Below are 19,262 nucleotides of genomic sequence, written 5' to 3'. Positions count from 1 at the left end.
CCTAAATCCTGCTGAGTTGGATTAACCTTCAAAAATAAAAATTGCTTCTGCAGTAGCATAAGGTGAGTTTTTGGCTTGTTTAAATCTGAAAGAAGGAATTAGGTAGGCAGGATAAAGCAATGTGCTAATGTGGGGTCCAATAGAGAGGACTGAGCGTTTGTCTAGGAATATTAATATTATTTTCTACAAGGGTATTTATATGGCAAACAGCAATGGATGACTTGCAGGAGTGTGACATCAATGTTAATTACGCTTTTCTGTAAGACAGTCTTTTCAGGAGAGAGCTTTTCAGAGCATTTTGGTCGTAGTGTATGTGCTGGATGTGATTTTGTAAAGGCAATTCTTGTAGTTGTTTTTGCACATTTACTTAGTAAGTTTTAATTTTTTTTTTTTTTGTTTTGTTTTCCTTTTACCCTGAGACTACAGTTCTGGGGTGCAATTTCAGGTCATAGTTGCTGACACAGTTTGCTCTCACAGCTGAGTTCTCACATTTATTGTCTTTATTTTTCTAAGATCCAGAAGGGACATGAAAAGACAATCTATCATTACTCTATGTCTGTATTAACTTTGATTTTTACCTTTTAGAGCCATAACATCAAAAAGCAGTTTTGCAGACGTAGATGTCAGAAGCAAAGAACAGTGAAGCTCTGATAGTTATTGCATTTTTATTCTTGCTGTTTTTACTCCATATTTTCTCTACCATTGCTGCACTTCTCATCTGTAATTTTACCAAATCACCTGCAATAGTTTAGATAAATATATTAAAATATCACAGTGAATCAAAAGTAATGGCTGTGTGATGAATAGAAAAATCAGAATAGGAAACTTATCAATACATTAGATTTCATAATATACCTTTTTATGTATGGCTGGATGAATGCTGTCACAGTATGTACCTTGCTGCATTTTATTGCATATTACAGGCTGTAACAGAAAAGGCAAATAGAAATATATCAGAAGCCCCAATTTTAATGTTCTTTGCTGGAATCGATGAGGATTGTATTTAATGCAATTAAAGCATATTGAAGCTTAGAGACCGGGTTCCAGTTTGATTTCCAGTTGGAAATCCTGCGGATTAGAGGCAGCACAGCTGTTGGTTCCTTTGTTGGATGGTTGGATCCCCAGGTACATGAATCCCAGTGACCCACAGCCAAATTCAGAGCAGCCCTAGGATTTCTTGAACACATATGGGTGGTAAGAACCTTTTGTAGCTGTCTCTTCTTCTACACAGGCTTTTGGCACTTCTCCTACTCCTGAAAATGCTAAAAATGAAGCCAACTACATCAGCTGGGACTCCCTCAGAGCAAGGATCAATTGGACAAATTTCAAAGGCCATTTGATTGACTAGAGAGGAACAAAAGGGCTCCCACTCTGGGGAAAAATCTGCTCCTGGGAAACAGCAAGCCATTAATGGAGAAAGGTACCAGGGAAGGCTAATTCTTGGACTGAAAATATTAGCCAAAACTGGTTACCTCAAATTTAGAATACCCCTCCAATAATTTGGGGAAAGAAGGTAACCTAGTTTCAAACAGGCTCTGCTTTGTAATCAAACTCATGATTAATGATTCTCTGATCACAGAGAATGAGTTCATCTTAACACTGGGCTGGAATTTCAACTAGGATCTGAGTAATTATTTTACTCTTCTTTCATGAATGAAGATAAATGGAGGTACTCCCCCAGCAGAGGCACCGTGGTGCTCATCTACAGCCAGTCCTGAAGCCAGGGAGCAGCACGCCCACGTGGTTATATTGCCTTGATAAAAAATACCCACCTTCACAGGCTCGGATACAAAGGAGGACCCCTGCACTGTGGGAAAGGTCTATAGGATTCTGATTTATAAGGGAGCAAGAGGTCAAGGCAAGCAAAACCATTATCATTATTTTCAGAGGCTCTGGAGAAGTGAGCTGAGTGTAGAGGGCAGTGTGCTCAAAGGGAGGCACACAGGGCGAAGGCAGCGCAATCCTGCTTGCTGTTTTTCCTCTTTCCCCCCCCAATTTCAGGCTGCAGATTCTGCTGGGAGTATGTCATATGTAACGTAGGCCTGTGAGAACTGTGAAGTGGTTTTCTTATTAAATGATGCATGGAGAGATTATCTGGTCTGTAGCCAGCACACAAAAGCTCCATCCATGCAAGTTCCTATTCCTGAGCAAAGTGTTCGGTCACCTGCGCCGTAATGAGTTTTCAGGAGCCTGGGGATGGAGGGTGAGGAGCAAATCTGGGCTGGTGGGGGCAGGACTGAAGCTGCATTTTGTGTCTCTCTCTCCTGCAAGGCTTGGAAAAAAGGCATGGAGACCAAATCTCATATTAGACTGCCTTTAGTGTTACCTTGTTTCCTGAAGAAACCTCTTTGAGACAAGGAAGGGGGAGAAGAAAACATAAACCATGTGGTTAATGTGATCCTCAAGAGGATGGTGTTAGGAGGGCTCCAGAGCAAGGCAGGAGTGCCAGTGGCTGTTGGCAGGGAGCCCACTGGGACATGCAGCTTTCCCCAGAGAGAGTTCATGCTGATTTTTGACATCCTCTTCTTCTTGATAATGGAGAAAAATTCCTCATTTGCTGAACTGAAATTATTTGAATTGAATAGAGTCATAGAATAATGTGTGGCTTATATGCCATCCAGTGCCACCTCCTGCCATGGGCAGGGACACCTTCCACTATCCCAGGTTGCTCCAAGCCCCATCCAGTCTGGCCTTGGATGCTTCCAGAGATGAGGCAGCCACAGCTTCTCTGGGCACTCTGTGCCAGGGCCTCACCACCCTTGGGTGAGAGAAGGATTTCTTCCTGACCTGTAATCTAACCCTGCCCTCTGTCACTTTGAAGGGTGTCATAATTTTCATGTCATGAAATGCCCTTGAAAATGACAAAGGGGCATCTCTGATTGGGGAGGCCTGTGGGATTTTCTCAGTGCCTTTCACAGCTGACATGAAATCATAAAATAGCTCAGCTGTTTCCAAATAATTTCTGTAGATAACGATGGACTTGCCACACTGCCCAAGATTGGATCTCGAGAACAAGTCACTTTGAGCATGGCAGTGAGTGAAATGTTACAGGATTCTCCTTGCCATTGCCATTGCATGGGTGTCTTTCAAGGGATGTGACCATTAAGAAATGCTACAATACATTTTTGTAAAGTTTCTTTATCTAAGCGATTATGAGCTGTCACTGCAGTTTGGGAGTGACTGGAATGAAATGACCACAGGCATCACTAAATCAGGTGTCACCCCTCCGTCTCTGTTGAGGGAATGGTTTCCACAAAAGTTTATGTGAGTCGTTTGTACTTTTATTGCAAAACTTTCAAGCTGCCACCAGTAAGTTCGATCCTGTAAAGAATGGAGTGTTCTGGCTCTGATCCAGAAAAACACTTAAGGCCACTGCAGAGTGCTTTGCTGGATTGGGTCCAGAGCAGAGCATCAGGCAGCAGTAGGGCTCAACAGTAGGGGATTTCTCTCTTTTTTTGGTTATTTATAAAGGAATCTCCACGTACATGGTTGCAGTGTCGGCAGGATGAAACAAAACAACAGCTAGAGCCCTGAAAAGAAAGGTCAAGCCACGAGCAACATGAAAAGGTTTTGGTAGAAATCTATCAAACCCTCCATGAGAACCATCTCCTTGGCAGAGCAATACTGTAAATGATGGAGAAAACAGCAGGTAGATGCCAGTTTAGGGTTTCCCATCCAAAGCAGAGCTCTGTTGGACCAGGTGCTGCTCGCTTGAGAAAACCATGGTTTTCCCAGGCTACTTGTAGGTGGTGTTTGTGGATAAATAATCTGTGGTGAATAACTTGACAATCTTGAAAGCCACCTAGAAAGGTCATACAATTATCTTAATTACTTAGGGATACAAGTGAATTCAGAATGACATTTCAGGAAATAATTGATTGTCTGTTCTTTGCACTGGAGCAGCATTTTGAGTAATGCTGGTTGGTTTTGTTAGGTTTGGTTGAAATCAAAAAGAAGTCTGCTGCTTCTCATAGCCGAGATGAATTAGGTTACAAATATGCCTGTAAAGGGAAATAAAAAACAAATGGATCCTCCAAGATTCTTTTTAAATCAATGCCACACTGTGTGAAGAGAGTGGTGCTGACTTAGCCATGATGAATCCCCAGAAAAAGAGGGAGAATTTCAAGAACAAACGAGAACACAGAGAGAAATTAAATGAAACATCAGGTTCCTGTGTTTTACCTCCCTGTTCAAACAGCAGCTGTCAGATGGTTGTCCCTTCACACCGGGGTACCAGGCACACAGAGTGGATTTGCCTTTGTGGGAAGGATGATGACGGATCAGTGCTTAGATGCTGAAATAACTCTGGTAAGAGATGGATCCCCTTTAGCTAAGGGAAGGGGGGGCAGCTCAGGCTGAGTTTAACAAAACCAGACTTGCCCACAGACTTGCAAGCGCTCGCAGAGTGGATTTTTAGTGCTGCAGGTGACATTGTTGCTGACTGAAGAATGTTCATCAAATCAGAAAACTGCTGATAAGCTGCCTTTCCCAAAAAGGGATCTCACGAACTTCTCCTGTAAATCCCTGCCTTTCATTGTACCCTGGGAGGTGAGGTAGAGGGCTTGTGACAGATATTGTTTAGGTTTTGCTTGAGTTTATTAGGGTAATCAAATGGAGCTATGGAAGAAAAAAATTAATCAAAACCTCTCTCCTTTATGGTCTGTCTATTAAAAGCTGAATGAAAATAACAGAGCCTACACCTCCCCTTGAATATTTTGGTACTTCATTGAAAATTGTGAGTATATTGAAACATGGCCATCTTGACTGCTGACACCCAGGTTCTGCTGAGAACATTTTAACTTTCAGCTGGATTTATCTTAAGGGAAGTGATGCAATTAACCCATTCACTGGTATTTGTAAAATATATTTAGGACCAAATTTCTATCAGCCTTGCTGGAATTTTATCAAATCAGTCTAAAATAATATATTTCCTCTGATTATATTGTTTCTTTTTTTTCAAGTTGTTTTGATTAATTTTCTTTGAAGTTCTATTTCTAAACCAAAAGGCTGGTAAAAATCAGTAAGAACTTTATTGAAGTTTCTATTAATTCCACTTGTGTGCCAAATATTTGGGGTCTTTTTCCAGAAGAGCTGGATCTTGGCTTACATAATTGTGGATTTTGGTTGTATAATTGTAACTAAGTTCAGACTTTGGAGCTGCAGGACTTTCTTCCCATGAGATTGCCCATTAGTGGGCTACCAAAAAGAAACACCTTTTTAGCAGAAGTATCAATTAAATAATTGTGTAAAGGTTTACTCTTTTTCTTGCCTTCATGCAGTTTTCCCCTACATTTATTCTTTGCATACACAAAGAGATTTCTTAAAGGACGTAATACCATCCACACCTGGAATTTTATTTTCTTTAGTTTCTTTGTATTTCCTGGAAATCTTGACTAGTGTCCTTTAATTACACCACCCCAACAATTTTCTAGGTTTACAAAAACAGGAATTTTTGCTCGTTTCTTCATTCTGTTGTGGATGGATTTAGGGCTCTGGGTAAATTCTTTTTTAGCAAGTATCAAGCGTGAGCATTTCTTTTGCAAATGCTCTGATCGCTGAGCCAGAGAGCGGCCGAGAGCTCAGCTCGGTGCTCCACACTTCACAAAGTTGCACACAGGGCCCCAACAGCCACGTGGGGCTCCTGGAGAGAGCAGCTGAATGTTAAAGCAGGCACTGTGGAGTGGTGGTGTGTCTTGTTATTTAATTTGGATGAGTGGAGAATATATTTGAGAAGCCATGGCTGGGCAATGCGCTCTCTTGTATGTTAAGGAATAATTAGGATGTGGGGGATCTGGGAAAGAACGAGTTCCTGTGATCTAGACCTGAATAGTTTAGCTATATGTCTCAGGCACTATAGAACCTTCAGAGTTGTCTAACAGTAAAGATAAAGAAAAAGATAAATGGAATTAATTTATTTTGAATTTATATACATGCCTCTGCCTGCATTAATATTAAGCTCCATCGAAAATCTAAATAGAAGGACTGTAATCTTAGAAGTTCTCTCAATAGCATCAGCAAATCATTCTTGTTTACCCTACATGCTAATAAAACAGGAACATGACACTCCTGAAAACAAGATTGCAAAATACAGAAAATGTGGTCTGACATTTTTTTTCTCCCCAAAGGAGGGACTGCCACTAACTAAAGTATTTCTTATGAAAGCTCGATTGCTTAAGATGCAGAATATTAAGAGAGAAAAACACTTTAGGACACAGCCATGTCACCAGCTGTTACTCACCCTTAATGAAATTGTTAAGTGATATTCTTCATAAATAGGTCAGAGAAACTTTTGAATTGTGAAGGATGTTTTATCTCTTTCTTTGAAATGTTTGTATTAAATTTAGAACTGGTAATTCATTAAGCTCATTAGCTCTGACTAGGAGAGTAGAGCAATATCTAGGATATAGATTTCAAGGCTTAAAAACCTTAGTGCTTACAAATAAACATGAAAGCAATGTGTGGAGAAAAAATATGGGATCATAATATGTTTAACTGTTTTTTGAGCGTGGCCCTCTGGATTAATTAAGAACATTTTCTATATTCAGACACTTGAATATAAACAGAATACATTATGACTTTTGGTTAACTCTCTTTTAATAGGGGAAAAGAGAATGCATTATGATGAATACAGTGGAAGCTAGTTGAGGCTATATTTTGTTGTTTGCTTTGTGACTTGAGCTAAAAGAGGAAATAATCACTAAATTTTACAGGACCTCAGCTCGTAATTATATATTTTTTGATTGATACTGAATTTAAACAGTAAAAATTTTATGTGTATATATATATATATATATATATATATATATACACACACATATACTTGCACACACTTTTGAGTGATCTGCTCTTTGTTGCAGATTTTCAAGGAAGTAAAATGGTATTGAGCTCTGCCAGATGCTTGATTTGTGAAGTAACTTTTATTTTGTTTTAATAGTTTCTGGTATAAAGCAATAATTTTTCAGAATTAAGTCACAGTTGATTACATTGTCTTCCTCAAATAAAAGGGAGAATTGGAGGAAATCAAGGACTCAATATTTGGGAGCAATTGTAGAGTCAGAGTCCAGTATTGCTGTAACCTTTCAATCATGGAGACTTTAGAAACAGCCTTTAAAGCAGTTTAAACTTGCTGGATTTTTGTGCCCAATTGTTTTCTGGTTTCTTCATTAACTTGCTTTTTGTGGCCTTGAAGATACAATCAGCAGCTTTCCTATTTCTCTAAAATGAGTTTAAGAGCACCTAAGCAGTTAAACCATTTTTGAGGTTCCTAATGAAAAAAAAAACCACCATAATTTAGGTTATTATTATCAGCTGATAATTTTGAGGTAAATTTGCCAACGTGACACCACCAAGGAACACATTTATACCAGAGTTTTATACCAGAGTATATCAGCTGCACATTTTAAATACCCAGGGCTCAGAGGAGCCTCAGAAAGAAACCCCAAACCTCCACCCAATGCACGCTGTGTGTGCCCTGTAATTAAATGTGTTGGTCCACCTTCACCTGCATGTGTTCAAATCCTGTCTGAATGCAAATATTTCTTCTTCTTTTTCAGATAAACCGTCACAGAAGAAATCTTTCCCAACACAACTTGACGTTTGCAGACATCATCAGTACCCAGGAGCCCACAGTAAGGAATTGCTCTGTGGAGCTGATCAATCGCTTCTTTATTGATAATGTGAATCCTGCACTTGCTTTACTAAAGAACGAATACTTGAGGATTTGGGTGCCTCAAGATGTTGAGCAACGTGAGGGACTTTGATTAATCAATAAAAAGAATAATTTTAGAAGGTGCAAAATCATTTATATGGCTTGACTTGCTGTTAATTCTGCTGTACTTGGCTGAGGTTTCATCTGTGCTAATCTTTGACATAAAGGAATGCAATGAAGTCTTTGTCCTCTCTTTCCCTTATTAAGGTGTTTTTAATATTAGTGTTCATTTTTATAAGGAATATTATAATGAAATTAACAACAATAAATTCTTGACATTAGAAGAATCTAGGGGGAATGCGAAACAGATGTTTGTCTGCTAAAATAAAATGAATATGCAAATACAGATTAAGTAAAAAAAGTTTGGTATTAGCAGTACTGTTACTTACACAAACTTTTCAGGATTAGGTATGTTCAGAAGGTTTGAATTCTGCTCAAGAAAATTATAAAGCCTGTATGTGATAATTATGTTTCCTTATAGTATCTAACAGCATTAGCCCATGACAATGAGTCTTTTTACTTCTTATTTAGAAACTCAAATATTTACACTATGTACTCTCATCTGTACTCTTCTTCTAAAAACAATTTCAAAACAAATCAACACAAACTCCACAAAATAATTCCATTTTCCTATTTCTATGCAAATTCTTCAGGGCATTTTGGTTTATTTTATCAATCTTCCACATGTTGAAAAGGTGCAGGAAGGGCAGCAGCTTAAAAAAGATGATGATATTTATTGAGACAGAAACAGAATGTATCATTAGGATATATTTAGAATTCTTTTCAATCCAATATCATCCATTTGCAAGTTGATCCTGATCTGTCCTAGAAGTGTTTTCTTGGAAAAAAGTACCATAGAAAAGGGGTTATTAACAGATGTTAAACAAGGGGAATGCAGCACCCCGAACAAAAGTTCTAAAAATATTGGGGTCATCCTAGATATATTTTTGTCTGAATTTGTGGTAGTTTTTTTTCATAATTCCATGCATGCCCTTTATATTAATTACAGAGAAAACTGTGCAATTATCAATTAGAGGAGGTTGTGCTAATTTTAAGTGCAGCACCTGTACCAATTCAGTTAAAGCAATGTGTGTGAAAGGAATTTTCTTAGCACTGAGAGGGCTCATGTTAACTGCAGCTCTTGTAGTTCTTTACTGTTCAGTTTTGAGCCATTTAATTTATAGCAAATGGTGGATTTGAGCTATGTAATTTAAGTGAGGATATTTTATACACCCAATATTTGTTAGTGGATTTGATATCCTGGCTGAAGAAAATTCTAAGGAAAATGACTGAGCAGCAACATTTTCATTTGGAAGCACATCCAGTTCTTAACTTCCCAAGATTGACAACAAAGGTGATTCAGATGTGATGTTGAAAAATAATACTTTCCTTTAGTCCTGGATTGGTTAGGATAGCAGTTTGGGAAAGTGGTTGGTAAACTTGGAAGACATGAGAATTGGGCCTGATTCAGAGAAGCAGTCAACAGCTTGAGTGGTTAGCCAATGCTCCTCCCAGTTTCTGTTTCCAAATGGATAGAAATATTGAAAAGAATAACTTCTCTCATGTGATGTTTGGCATCTTTGGCCCTGGCCAATGACCAGAAGTTTTATACCACAAAAAAGAAGCATTAGAAGGGGAAGAAAATTATTGAAAATGTAAAGTAAGGGGAAAAAAAAAAGTAGGTGGAGGTGGGGATTAAACCTTATTTTAGCTCTGCTAGTTCACCCATCCATCACTAGATAAATAGTGACATAACTCTGCACAATAATCCTGCACACTTTCTCTCTGGGTTTCCTGTGGTAACGACATGCATGACAGGAGTTTACATGAGATAAGTACAAATTACAGACGAAGCACACGCTGATCCTCCTGTACCCGCTTGAGAATGTCACTGAAATCACTGTCCAAGGGCCTGCAGGCCTTTCCATGGGTACAAACAGATACCTACACAGTATTTATGTCATTACATGTTGTATATCAACCACAGCCTGAATCTGAGGAAATTGTGAAACATACTACACTGTTAAAATAATGCTGTTTGGTACAGTCAAAATAACAGACATGTTTGATTTAAAAATCCTTATATTGCCTCTTAAAGCATGTTTTATTGCTATTTAATGGCTTTGCAGACAGCAAAATTCTATTGAAATTGTTATGAAATTGCCTTGTGATGCAATTTACTACAAAGACCATGTGGAGTTTCTAATATCCAAGTCGGGCACTGGCTCAGTAGTGTTTGAAAGCAAAACCAGACTCACTCTTAATCACAATTTTGTTTCTTTTTCCCATTACTGACACAGTTGAGACATCCTTAGTTGATGAGATGGAAGGTCATTGGGTTTGGCTGAAAAGCAGTCATCTTGCTTTGTTTGGTCTTTAGCTTTTTAGTATAAATTTATATAGACAAGAATAACCCCTATCCCAGCTGTAAAATGGATATTTCAGCTGATCAGAGAGCCAAGGGTCTGCAGGGGGGTCTGGCTTATGGAAGGTGTTCAGAGAGGTGTAGGAGCACAAATTGAAATGAAAAAAACAACCCAAAGATCAAGCCCAGGTCTTGCTTCTAATACACCAAAACTCAAGCACGGTGTTGGAACCCAAAAATCAAGTGTCACTTTCCCATATGGAATCCTCAGTGTGCTGTGTCCCTCACAGCTAGTAATGAAACATAATATATAAAATAAAATTTTAACATAATTTACCTGCAATGCATTTAAAATTCTCTTTTACTCACAGCTGGAAACTTTGCCCACACTTACATAAATTTATTCTAAAACAAATAGACCAAAATAAAGTAAAATAAAACTTTATTGAGTTTTTACTGCAGTTAATTTTGTGTAGTAGTTGACTTTAAGTGTTGTTTGAATATTGTTTACAAATATTCCATTCAAAATAATGGAACATATCAGAAAAAAGAGGTGATTAAAGGGAGAATTAGTGGTAAGATCCCCCTCTAGGGAATCTGGATGCAGACTCCTATGCATGTATTAAGTGGTTTTATTCAGCTCAATAAATAATATGGTTATGACCTTCTTTCTTCCTTTCTTGCAGGTAGTGGCGAAGGAAGGATATCTTCTCAAAGCAAAAATAGCAGATGGTGGCAAGAAATTAAGGTATAACATGGGAGTGTGTCAGAGGCTAAAGGGGATCCAAGAGAGCAGGAGAGGGACTTTGGACAAGGGCCTGGAATCACAGGAGAAAAGGGAATGGCTTCAAAGCAACACAGAGCAGGGTCAGATGGGACATTAGGAAGAAATTCTTGCCTGTGAGGGAGCTGAGGCCTTGGCACAGGTTGCTCAGAGAAGCTGTGGATGCCCCATCCCATCCATAGCTGGGGTCATTTGGTATAAATTGGTACTGGGTTTAAGATGTATTCCAAGATATATTACCACTGAGTCCCTTGGTAATCCATATTCAGCCAGCCTATCCAACTCTCAGTTTGTTTAAATCTGCACATAGCATGCTTGACCACTCACACCCTTGTGCACTCACAAGACCTCTTTTAGATGGAAAGAAAAAATAGAGAAAACACTGAAGATCTGAAGTGGTGCATACCAATAGACAACTCATATTCACCATGTGAAGCAGATCAATAATGGGTTTATGAGCTTTCCTGTAAATATCAGATATTTCGACCCCTAAATTCAAAACTTAAACTTTAGCTGATGGTCTAAAAATAGCTTTTTATCAGATCAGATTTATGATTATGTAGTGGTTTTAAACCTGTTATAGATAACATATATAATAGCATTTTCCTCTGAGTTGAATATTATGTTTTTCTGTATCAGGGGTCTTTCTTTCACATGTCCATGTGTATTTTCACTTCTCCCTCACCCCAGCAGTTTGTCAGTTCTCTAGGGCTCTACCATGAACTCCTGGTATTTAATGGTTACTCAAACCTTGCTCAGATATTGTTCTTATCTTTCTTGCACTCGTGTAAACTTTTTAATTAGGGGAAGGAGACAGCATTTGGGACCTTTCAAAATAGACCTGTTACTGAGCTCTGTGTAGTCAGATCAACATTTTTCCTTCTCAGTTTTATTTTAAGTATTAGGTACCAGAAGGGCACCAGCTATTTCGGAGTCCTCTTCTTGTGAACTTTGAGCATGTGTGAATAATCCCACTGTTTTCATTTGACACCATGGCAAATAAGAAACACAAATGGGCTTGAAAATGTCAATGAGGAAAAGGAAGCCCTTCAAGCTTTGATAGGTTACATTTTGGGTATAATTAGGGTGGTGCAACTCCATCAGTGTTGATGGAAGTTTGTTGACAATGTTGACTTTAGACCATTTTTGTTTCTGACATGTATATATTAATATGTATTATGTTTTAATGATTAAAAGCCATGTCTAGAAATGAAATATATTTTACCTCCTGCTTGAATTCCTCACAGATTTCTTTTTTTTTTCCCCTTGTATTTTTTAATATTCTTTGTAAGGAAAAATTGGTCTACCTCCTGGATTGTTCTTACTGCTCGGAAAATGGAATTCTACAAAGAGTCCAAGCAGCCGGCGATGGCCAACCTGGTAGGCAATCCAATATCCTCAGTCTCCTGGCAACTATTATTTCAATATAGAAAAGTTTGGTGTTTGCAGAAGACAAATTTAGACTGAGCTGGCAACTTCAAAGGTTTGAAAGCAGCTGAAGGAAAATGCCTTGATAAACTCTTAATCAGATGTAGTGTATGTGAAGAAATAGGACACAGCATGTCCTTTATTAAGAGGTGCATTTCGAGAGTAATTGCAAAGTGAGACAAATGGTGAGTGACTACCCAGTAATGTGAAGGTAACACTTTAAATTAAGGTGCCACTTATAAATGCTTTATTCTTATTTATGAAAATGATCACTAAATGCAGCTACTTCCTCAAATAATGTATTATAAAGTATGTTATAAAATGCATTAGTAATAAATGCTGAACAGATGATGCGATGAGAATCTGTTGCAAAGGATATTGTGAGGCGTAAATTGTATTAAACCATGCATGTGCATCTTTAATACATGAATTTAAGTTGTTATCTACCATCCTATAAAGTGGTTTATACATTAATAAATAATAATAAATTATTTATAAGCGGCACCTTAATATAGGGTGTTACCAAAGCAGAAAACATTATAAGTTAGCAAAGTGATTTTTTATCGCAGTATAAATGTGACATCCACCATATCCCGCTAACCTTCCTGAATATTTCTACGACTCCATCTAATGCAGCTAATGCAATTTCTGTAGCCTGTAGTTACTACAAAGTGAAATTTGCAGTACCTTTTTATTGTGCCCCAAGGAAAGGCCACCGATCTCCATCTGGGGACACGTGACAGCTCTGCTGTGCGAGCAGTAGTGGCGCGTCCCCTCGGTGCTGGGCAAGGCCGGACCTCAGCGTGGGCAACAGAAGGGAAATTTGGAGGCTCTGTGACACTGTGGGCAGGGGAGGGACAGGTTTGACAAAGCCCTGTTGTGAAAGGCTCTCAAGGCCTGATCGAACCTGCCAAATCTCATTGGCTTGATGGGTGGCCGCAAAGGTGCTCTCTTTGGCAGGAGTCACAAACAATAAGTTATTTTTCCTGTGGCAGGTGATGCAGACTGTTCTTCTATAAATCCTAGATCTATCAATGCCACCTGTCATAAAATCAGCCTTGAAGAGCACCTTTTCATGCCTCACATTTTTTGAGCTTTGTAGAAAAAGAACCCCGGAACTAAGATATGAAACAATACAAAAAAATAAAGGGTGGAATCTAGCACTTCCTGCTTGTTTGTGCCAGTCCAGCTGCAAAATACAACCTCTCTGCAGCCATGAAAAGAGAAAAGCTGGAATTATTTTTTTTTTTCAGAATTACCTGTTTTCCATAAAGTTGACTTTTATGTTATTAGGAAAAAGGAAAAATGTCAAAGGTGAATTTATTAGAACTATTATGATTTACTAAATGTCTTGCACCTCTGTCTGCTACCTCTTCCCTCTCTTTGCAAGTCCTTACCCAGATTTCAGAAGATAAATGAACTGGTGGAAATTTAACACACAGCATGCTTGATTTTGCTCTGAGACTCCCCAACATGGTTAAAATCCCCATTAGCTCTTTAGGGATTTGGATACTAAACAAGACCAGCTTGGAAGATGGGGTTTTGTCCCAGATCTCAAATGATTTAACTAAAGAAGGGATGGTGGGTTATAAAACAGGACCTTCTGAGAGGTCAGTCCCTTTCCCTGAAGCCTCAGTCACCACCAGTGCTCATTTTATCAGTGAGATAAAATCTCCTGTGTTAGGAAGAACACAGACATATTGGACCTGTATTTTTCTCATTCTGGGGAGGGTAAAAAAAAGTTGATTTTTTTTTTTTGTTTTATTCCGTGCTAGATTTGAATGCTGGGGCTGTGAACTCAATGTTCACTAGGTGAGAAAAATCTGTTGAAGTTACATTTTCTGTCTGTTGCATAAAACTTAAATGCAACAGTAAATAAATTAGATAAAGCTTGAAAACAACAAGAGCTGTCAGTGTTCATAATTTTATAACTCAATTTCCTAAACTCAAATTTTGCATGTCAAAAAAAGCTTAACTGCTATGCTTATCTCATCTGTAAATGAGTAAATGCAGTACTTCTTTCCTTTGTAAACCACTTACCCAGATATAATTTTGATACTGGAAAGGGACTAATACAAAAAAAAAGATTCGTTAGATGCCATTTGTTTACTGATTCTATTTTATTTTTCCAGTTTTTGCTTACTTTGGAAAAGGGGGAACTCAACCATTAATTAAATAATGTAAGAGAAGCTATGTTCATCCACAATAGTATGAATTATAACAAAGCATTTTTATTGTTAGCAGGAAAATGATGTGACTTAACAAAAAGATTAAAGTTCCTTTGTGTTCTAAAGATATTAATTCATCAATTATTAATTATTAAATACTGTACTTGGAACAAAAATTTAGACTAAGCATCATTAAAAGAGGAATGATATTTCACAAAACAAAGGCAGCAGGAGAGAGGGAAATGAGAGCACCTCTACTACCTCTTTTCATGACAATGGGACTGAATAGCATTTAAAGGTGATCTGAAATTCTATTTGTCTAAATCTTTAGTAATGTTTTGATCAAGGAACTGGCAACACCTAAAAGGTTTTGCTGTTCCTGTGTGTGACTGTAGGTGCAGGACTCACTGTGGTAACTTTGCTGTTGATTTCCGTGGAGAGGACTGGGACCCATTGCTTTGCTTTCTGGTGAATTTGGTGACAAAATCTGGAGTTATCTGAAGTAATAGAGCATAGCAATTAAAGCACACAGAGGAGAGATTCAGAAAATGAGATTGTTTACAAATACTACTGAAAATGCAAGTTTGCATCCCATGTAGCTAAATCATTAGCTTTTTCTGCTGCCTTGATTTTTTTTGTGGTACTGGCTTTAAAACACTTTGTTGTTGTTTGTTTTTGTTTAACTATTCTTAAGAATTTGACTAGCTCTTTATTTTAAATTAAGGACACTGTGATCTAAATGAACCACAGCTCCTTTCTTTCCTACCAGCGTTTAATTCTATCATCAGTTGGTCTTTCCGACCAAGAAAATGTAGTCAGTTTATTCCCTCAGATAGTTTATTCAACAGAGGTTATTTTAACCTCAGGTTATTAGCCCATCTGCAGAGTAATTTAGTGAGTGAAAATGCTGCTGAAATCCATATTCATGTTTAGGAAGATTTCATCTTAGCAGACACTTGTATCAATTTACAGCATAACCCCCTGCAACAGCATTGATATAACATAATTGCTCTGACTGCAGAGCACAAAGCAAGGACGTGGAGAGCTCAGGCTTCCCAGTCACCTTAACTTGCTCTCTCCAGGGTCTCTGGGTGTTGCATAACCTGGCAAGCCAGCTCTGCAGCAGGGAAATGTTTAGGCCAAAATGAACTTCCTTGTACATTTTCTGGAGTTCTGATGGGTTTCAGTGGGTGCGCCCCCGGCGTGCAGCAGAAGAGTGATGGGAGTTTCAGCCTCAGTGACTCTGAAAAGGGAGCTGGGGGTGCTCAGCCTGGAGAAAAGGAGTCAGGGGTGACCTTATCACCCTCTACACCCCCCTGAAAAGTGGCTGTGCTCAGGTGGGGTTGGTCTCTCTCCAGGCAGCACTGACAGAACCAGAGGTCACAGTCTCAAGCTGCACCAAGGGAAATATGGGTTGGATATTAGGAAAAAGCTTTTCATGGAAAGAGTGATAAAGTTCTGGAATGGCTGCCCAGGGCGGTGGTGGAGTCCCCATCCCTGGGTGTGTTTCACAAAGCCTGGATGTGGCACTGGGTGCCAGGGTGCAGTTGAGCTGTTGGGGCTGGGTTGGACTCGATGATCTTGAAGATCTCTTCCAACCTGGTCATTCTGTGAATGATTTAGCATGAAGTTTTCATCAGAAGCTTCACATTTTAAGCCATACTCAGGAGTTCATAGACACATTGTGGTCAGAACTGATAAATTCTCTAAAGGATGTTTTCATAGAATCTCAGAGTTTGGGTTGGAAGGGACCTTAAAGATCATTTTGTTCCATTCCCCTGCTGTGGGGAGGGAAGTCTTCCACTAGACCAGGTTGCTCAATTTGTATTTATTTCCCCCAGAGAAAGAGACTGACTCAAATAATTATTGCACATAACAGAAGCCTGTTCATCTCTCCCACAAGCCTGCATCCCATCCTTTCTGGAGAGGGAGATGCACATGCTTGTACTTTTCTTCTGCTTATTACAAAATCAGAGCTGTAAACAAACTCCAGAGTACTGCAACAGCAGCAAAATTACACTCTGTGCTCACTGGGTGCACAGGAGGGTCCAGCTTCTGCTGTTGCATGTATTTTTGTACAATAAATTTAAATAGAAATTAGAGATACTACTGAGATCACTATTCCATCTTCCTGCAACACCTCTTTAGGCTTTTGTTTTTTTCTCCCTTTGGTTTTCCATGGCTGTTTTCCTGAGGAAAATATTCTTAGCCCAGTAATGTTCACTATCAAAAAACTATTTCTCTTTCTTTGTCTACATGTTAATCTCTTCTTTTAATCTCATAATGTGTTTCCAAAATTTCTCAACTCTTTCTGCTGGTGGAATAAAGCTGCCCCTCTTTGTGAAAGTATTTTCCAACTCAAACGACCCATGTGAGTAATCTTTTTTCAAAGAGAGCAAGATTGCCCACTTTGAGAAGCCTGTCTTGTGTGTTCCTGATGGGTTGCAGAGCTGCCTGTGTGGTGCAGATCTGGGCATTGCATGGAGTCCTGGAGATGATCTAAACTTCATAGCCCTATTTTTAAAAGTATAATAATATTGGAATATTGAGAACTCATTCATTTCCTCCACTATTTGAATATTTATTTGCATTAATATACTGGCGCTTGGAGTTTTTTTACAACTTCATAATTTTTGCCATGCAAATATTAGCTGATTAAATCTCTCAATATATATATTTTTTTTTGCAAAATCAAGTCTCAATGCTGCAGTTTTGATCTGCTATTAAAAAATTGGAGAGACTAAGCTCTTGTTCAGAGGCCAGGCAGGAAATTTGAGGTAGAGGTGGGGAAAAAGAAATCCAAGTTCTTTTCTTCTGGTGGTTTAACCACAAGAACATCCTTCTGTTTTGAAGAGTATATTTCTTCTATTAAAAAAATTAATAATAACAAAAAAAAAAAAGGAACAAAGGCACACAGGACTGTCAGTTTCAGTGGAGCTTAACCATCGTGGTTTCATGGTTTGGCAAATGGAGAACATAATTGCAATCCCAGTACTGAAAACTTCCAGATACTAGGCCTGCAAATCACTTGACCAGGATCTCTTTGCTTCTTTTAACCTAAATAGGTTCTCTTCCTCCCATCTCAAAGGCATCCTGGAGAACTCACATATTTTAGCCTTTAATAGCAACATCAGAGAAATCCAGTGAGTAGTTTTTGGAAACCAGACTCTGTGGCTGGTGCTGGACTGGCCACTCTTAACCCTATAAAGTCTGTTCTCTCTACCACTAATGACATTTTTAGGGCAACTATGGCTTAAGAGCAGAGAAAACAGTTTCATCAAACTGATTTATTAAATTATGTGGGTATCACTCCATCCCCTACCCAAAAGGGAGTTAGTGGTGCTTTTTACTTTAACAGCAGTATTTTTACTGATGAGTAGGATGTGCAGCAACCCAATCTACAAAGCCTAGCCTGAACTACAGGGGCTTTGCCAGAACTGCTGCACAGGCAGAGTCCCTGGAGAAGGAGCTTCGATGGCAAATGAGGATTATTGTGCTTTACACCAACTCCCAGCAACGTAAATGATACAGGCAAACAAATCTGCTCTTTGAATTCCTTGCATCCATATGGAGGAGCAGGGGAGGCAGAGCTGTGTCACTCCAGGATGCGTGGACTGACACTGAGAAGTATCAGCCCTGGTGCTGAGCTCTTTCTGGGTGTCACACATGCCCTCGAAGCCTTTTCTTCTTTTTTTAGGAGCAAGAAATGATAATTTGCTTGGAGAAAGGAGGTAGCTTGTCTTAGAGATACGATGTATGTTCTTGTCTAATTTCTGTCCTTTCCAGTTGCATCAGTTTAAATTTGCATTTGGAAAACCCACAAATTTTTTCCTTTCAACTCAATGACTCTTCAAGAGGTTTGGCAAAGTAAGCATAGAAAATAGCTGGTCCATGTGTCTGCATTTGTATTTTGATCTACTATATGTTACACTAGGCTGTTTGTTTTTAAACCATTTAATTGTTTTTAAAATTATGTTCTAATATAAGAACCTTATTTCTGAACTAAGACACCCCAAGAGTGGTTCTTTAACAATACCAGGGTATATAATGAGCTCTTTTCAGTAATATCAGCAGCTGTGCTACAACAACCTGCCATTTTAACTTGATCTATTCTTCTTTTATCTGATAACTGTCCCCATTTATGAAAAGTCAGGCCATATTCATGTTGATTTTTTTTTCTTTTCTTTTCCAGAAGCCAGGATATAAACCTGAGTGTGTGGATTTGTGTGGTGCTCGCATTGAGTGGACCTCAGAGAAATCCAGCAGAAAGAATGTCTTTCAGGTAAGAGGCAAAACATTCCACTGCTCATTTGTGTCTGAACTCTGAAGAGGTAGGCTTTATTTCCTTGGTTTTAATAACCAGATCCTGATTTAATACAGCATTTTTCTTACCAGTAAAGGAGTGTAACACTTTATCCAGCATCGGTTTACTATTTTTCTAAGAGAAGGAGTTCTGATGACTGAGTTTCCTAAACACTTGAGAACCTGTTGATTTATTGATTAATGCTCTATATTCAATTTGTTTTTAAAACTTAGTAGGTAATTGCTTTGGGTTCAGGCCTAGAATCTTGACCTAGAGGACTTCCATAAACACAACTTCTTCAAACTGCTTATACAAGCAGGGCTCCAGCGCAGTGCGGTTTCTCTGTTTATTTTTATTGCTGCTCAGGGTCCTCAGACGGTGATGACCCAGGTTCACTTCTGCAAGGGGAAGGGAGGATTTTAAAAGCTTGCCTCTATCAGGGCCAGCAGAGAAGGACATGTATTTCTCACAGGGCTATTCTTCATTGATGGAAAATAATATTATTT

The 19,262-nt window shown here is 38.7% G+C and overlaps 1 protein-coding gene across 1 annotated transcript in view; it reads left to right on the top strand.

The window, feature by feature from the left end:
* Positions 1-19,262, top strand: part of ARHGAP15 (Rho GTPase activating protein 15) — a 320,557-nt gene that overhangs the window by 39,170 nt on the left and 262,125 nt on the right. Inside the window, exons 3-6 of the mRNA XM_009087780.4 lie at positions 7,554-7,628; positions 10,760-10,821; positions 12,150-12,237; positions 18,646-18,735. Coding sequence (XP_009086028.1) covers positions 7,554-7,628; positions 10,760-10,821; positions 12,150-12,237; positions 18,646-18,735 — 315 coding nt within the window. The remainder of the gene's footprint in view (positions 1-7,553; positions 7,629-10,759; positions 10,822-12,149; positions 12,238-18,645; positions 18,736-19,262) is intronic.

This window comes from Serinus canaria, chromosome 7 (assembly GCF_022539315.1).
Source record: "Serinus canaria isolate serCan28SL12 chromosome 7, serCan2020, whole genome shotgun sequence".
NCBI classification, from domain to species: domain Eukaryota; kingdom Metazoa; phylum Chordata; class Aves; order Passeriformes; family Fringillidae; genus Serinus; species Serinus canaria.
Note: the sequence above shows the minus strand (reverse complement) of the source record. Positions and strands in the feature narration are given on the sequence as shown.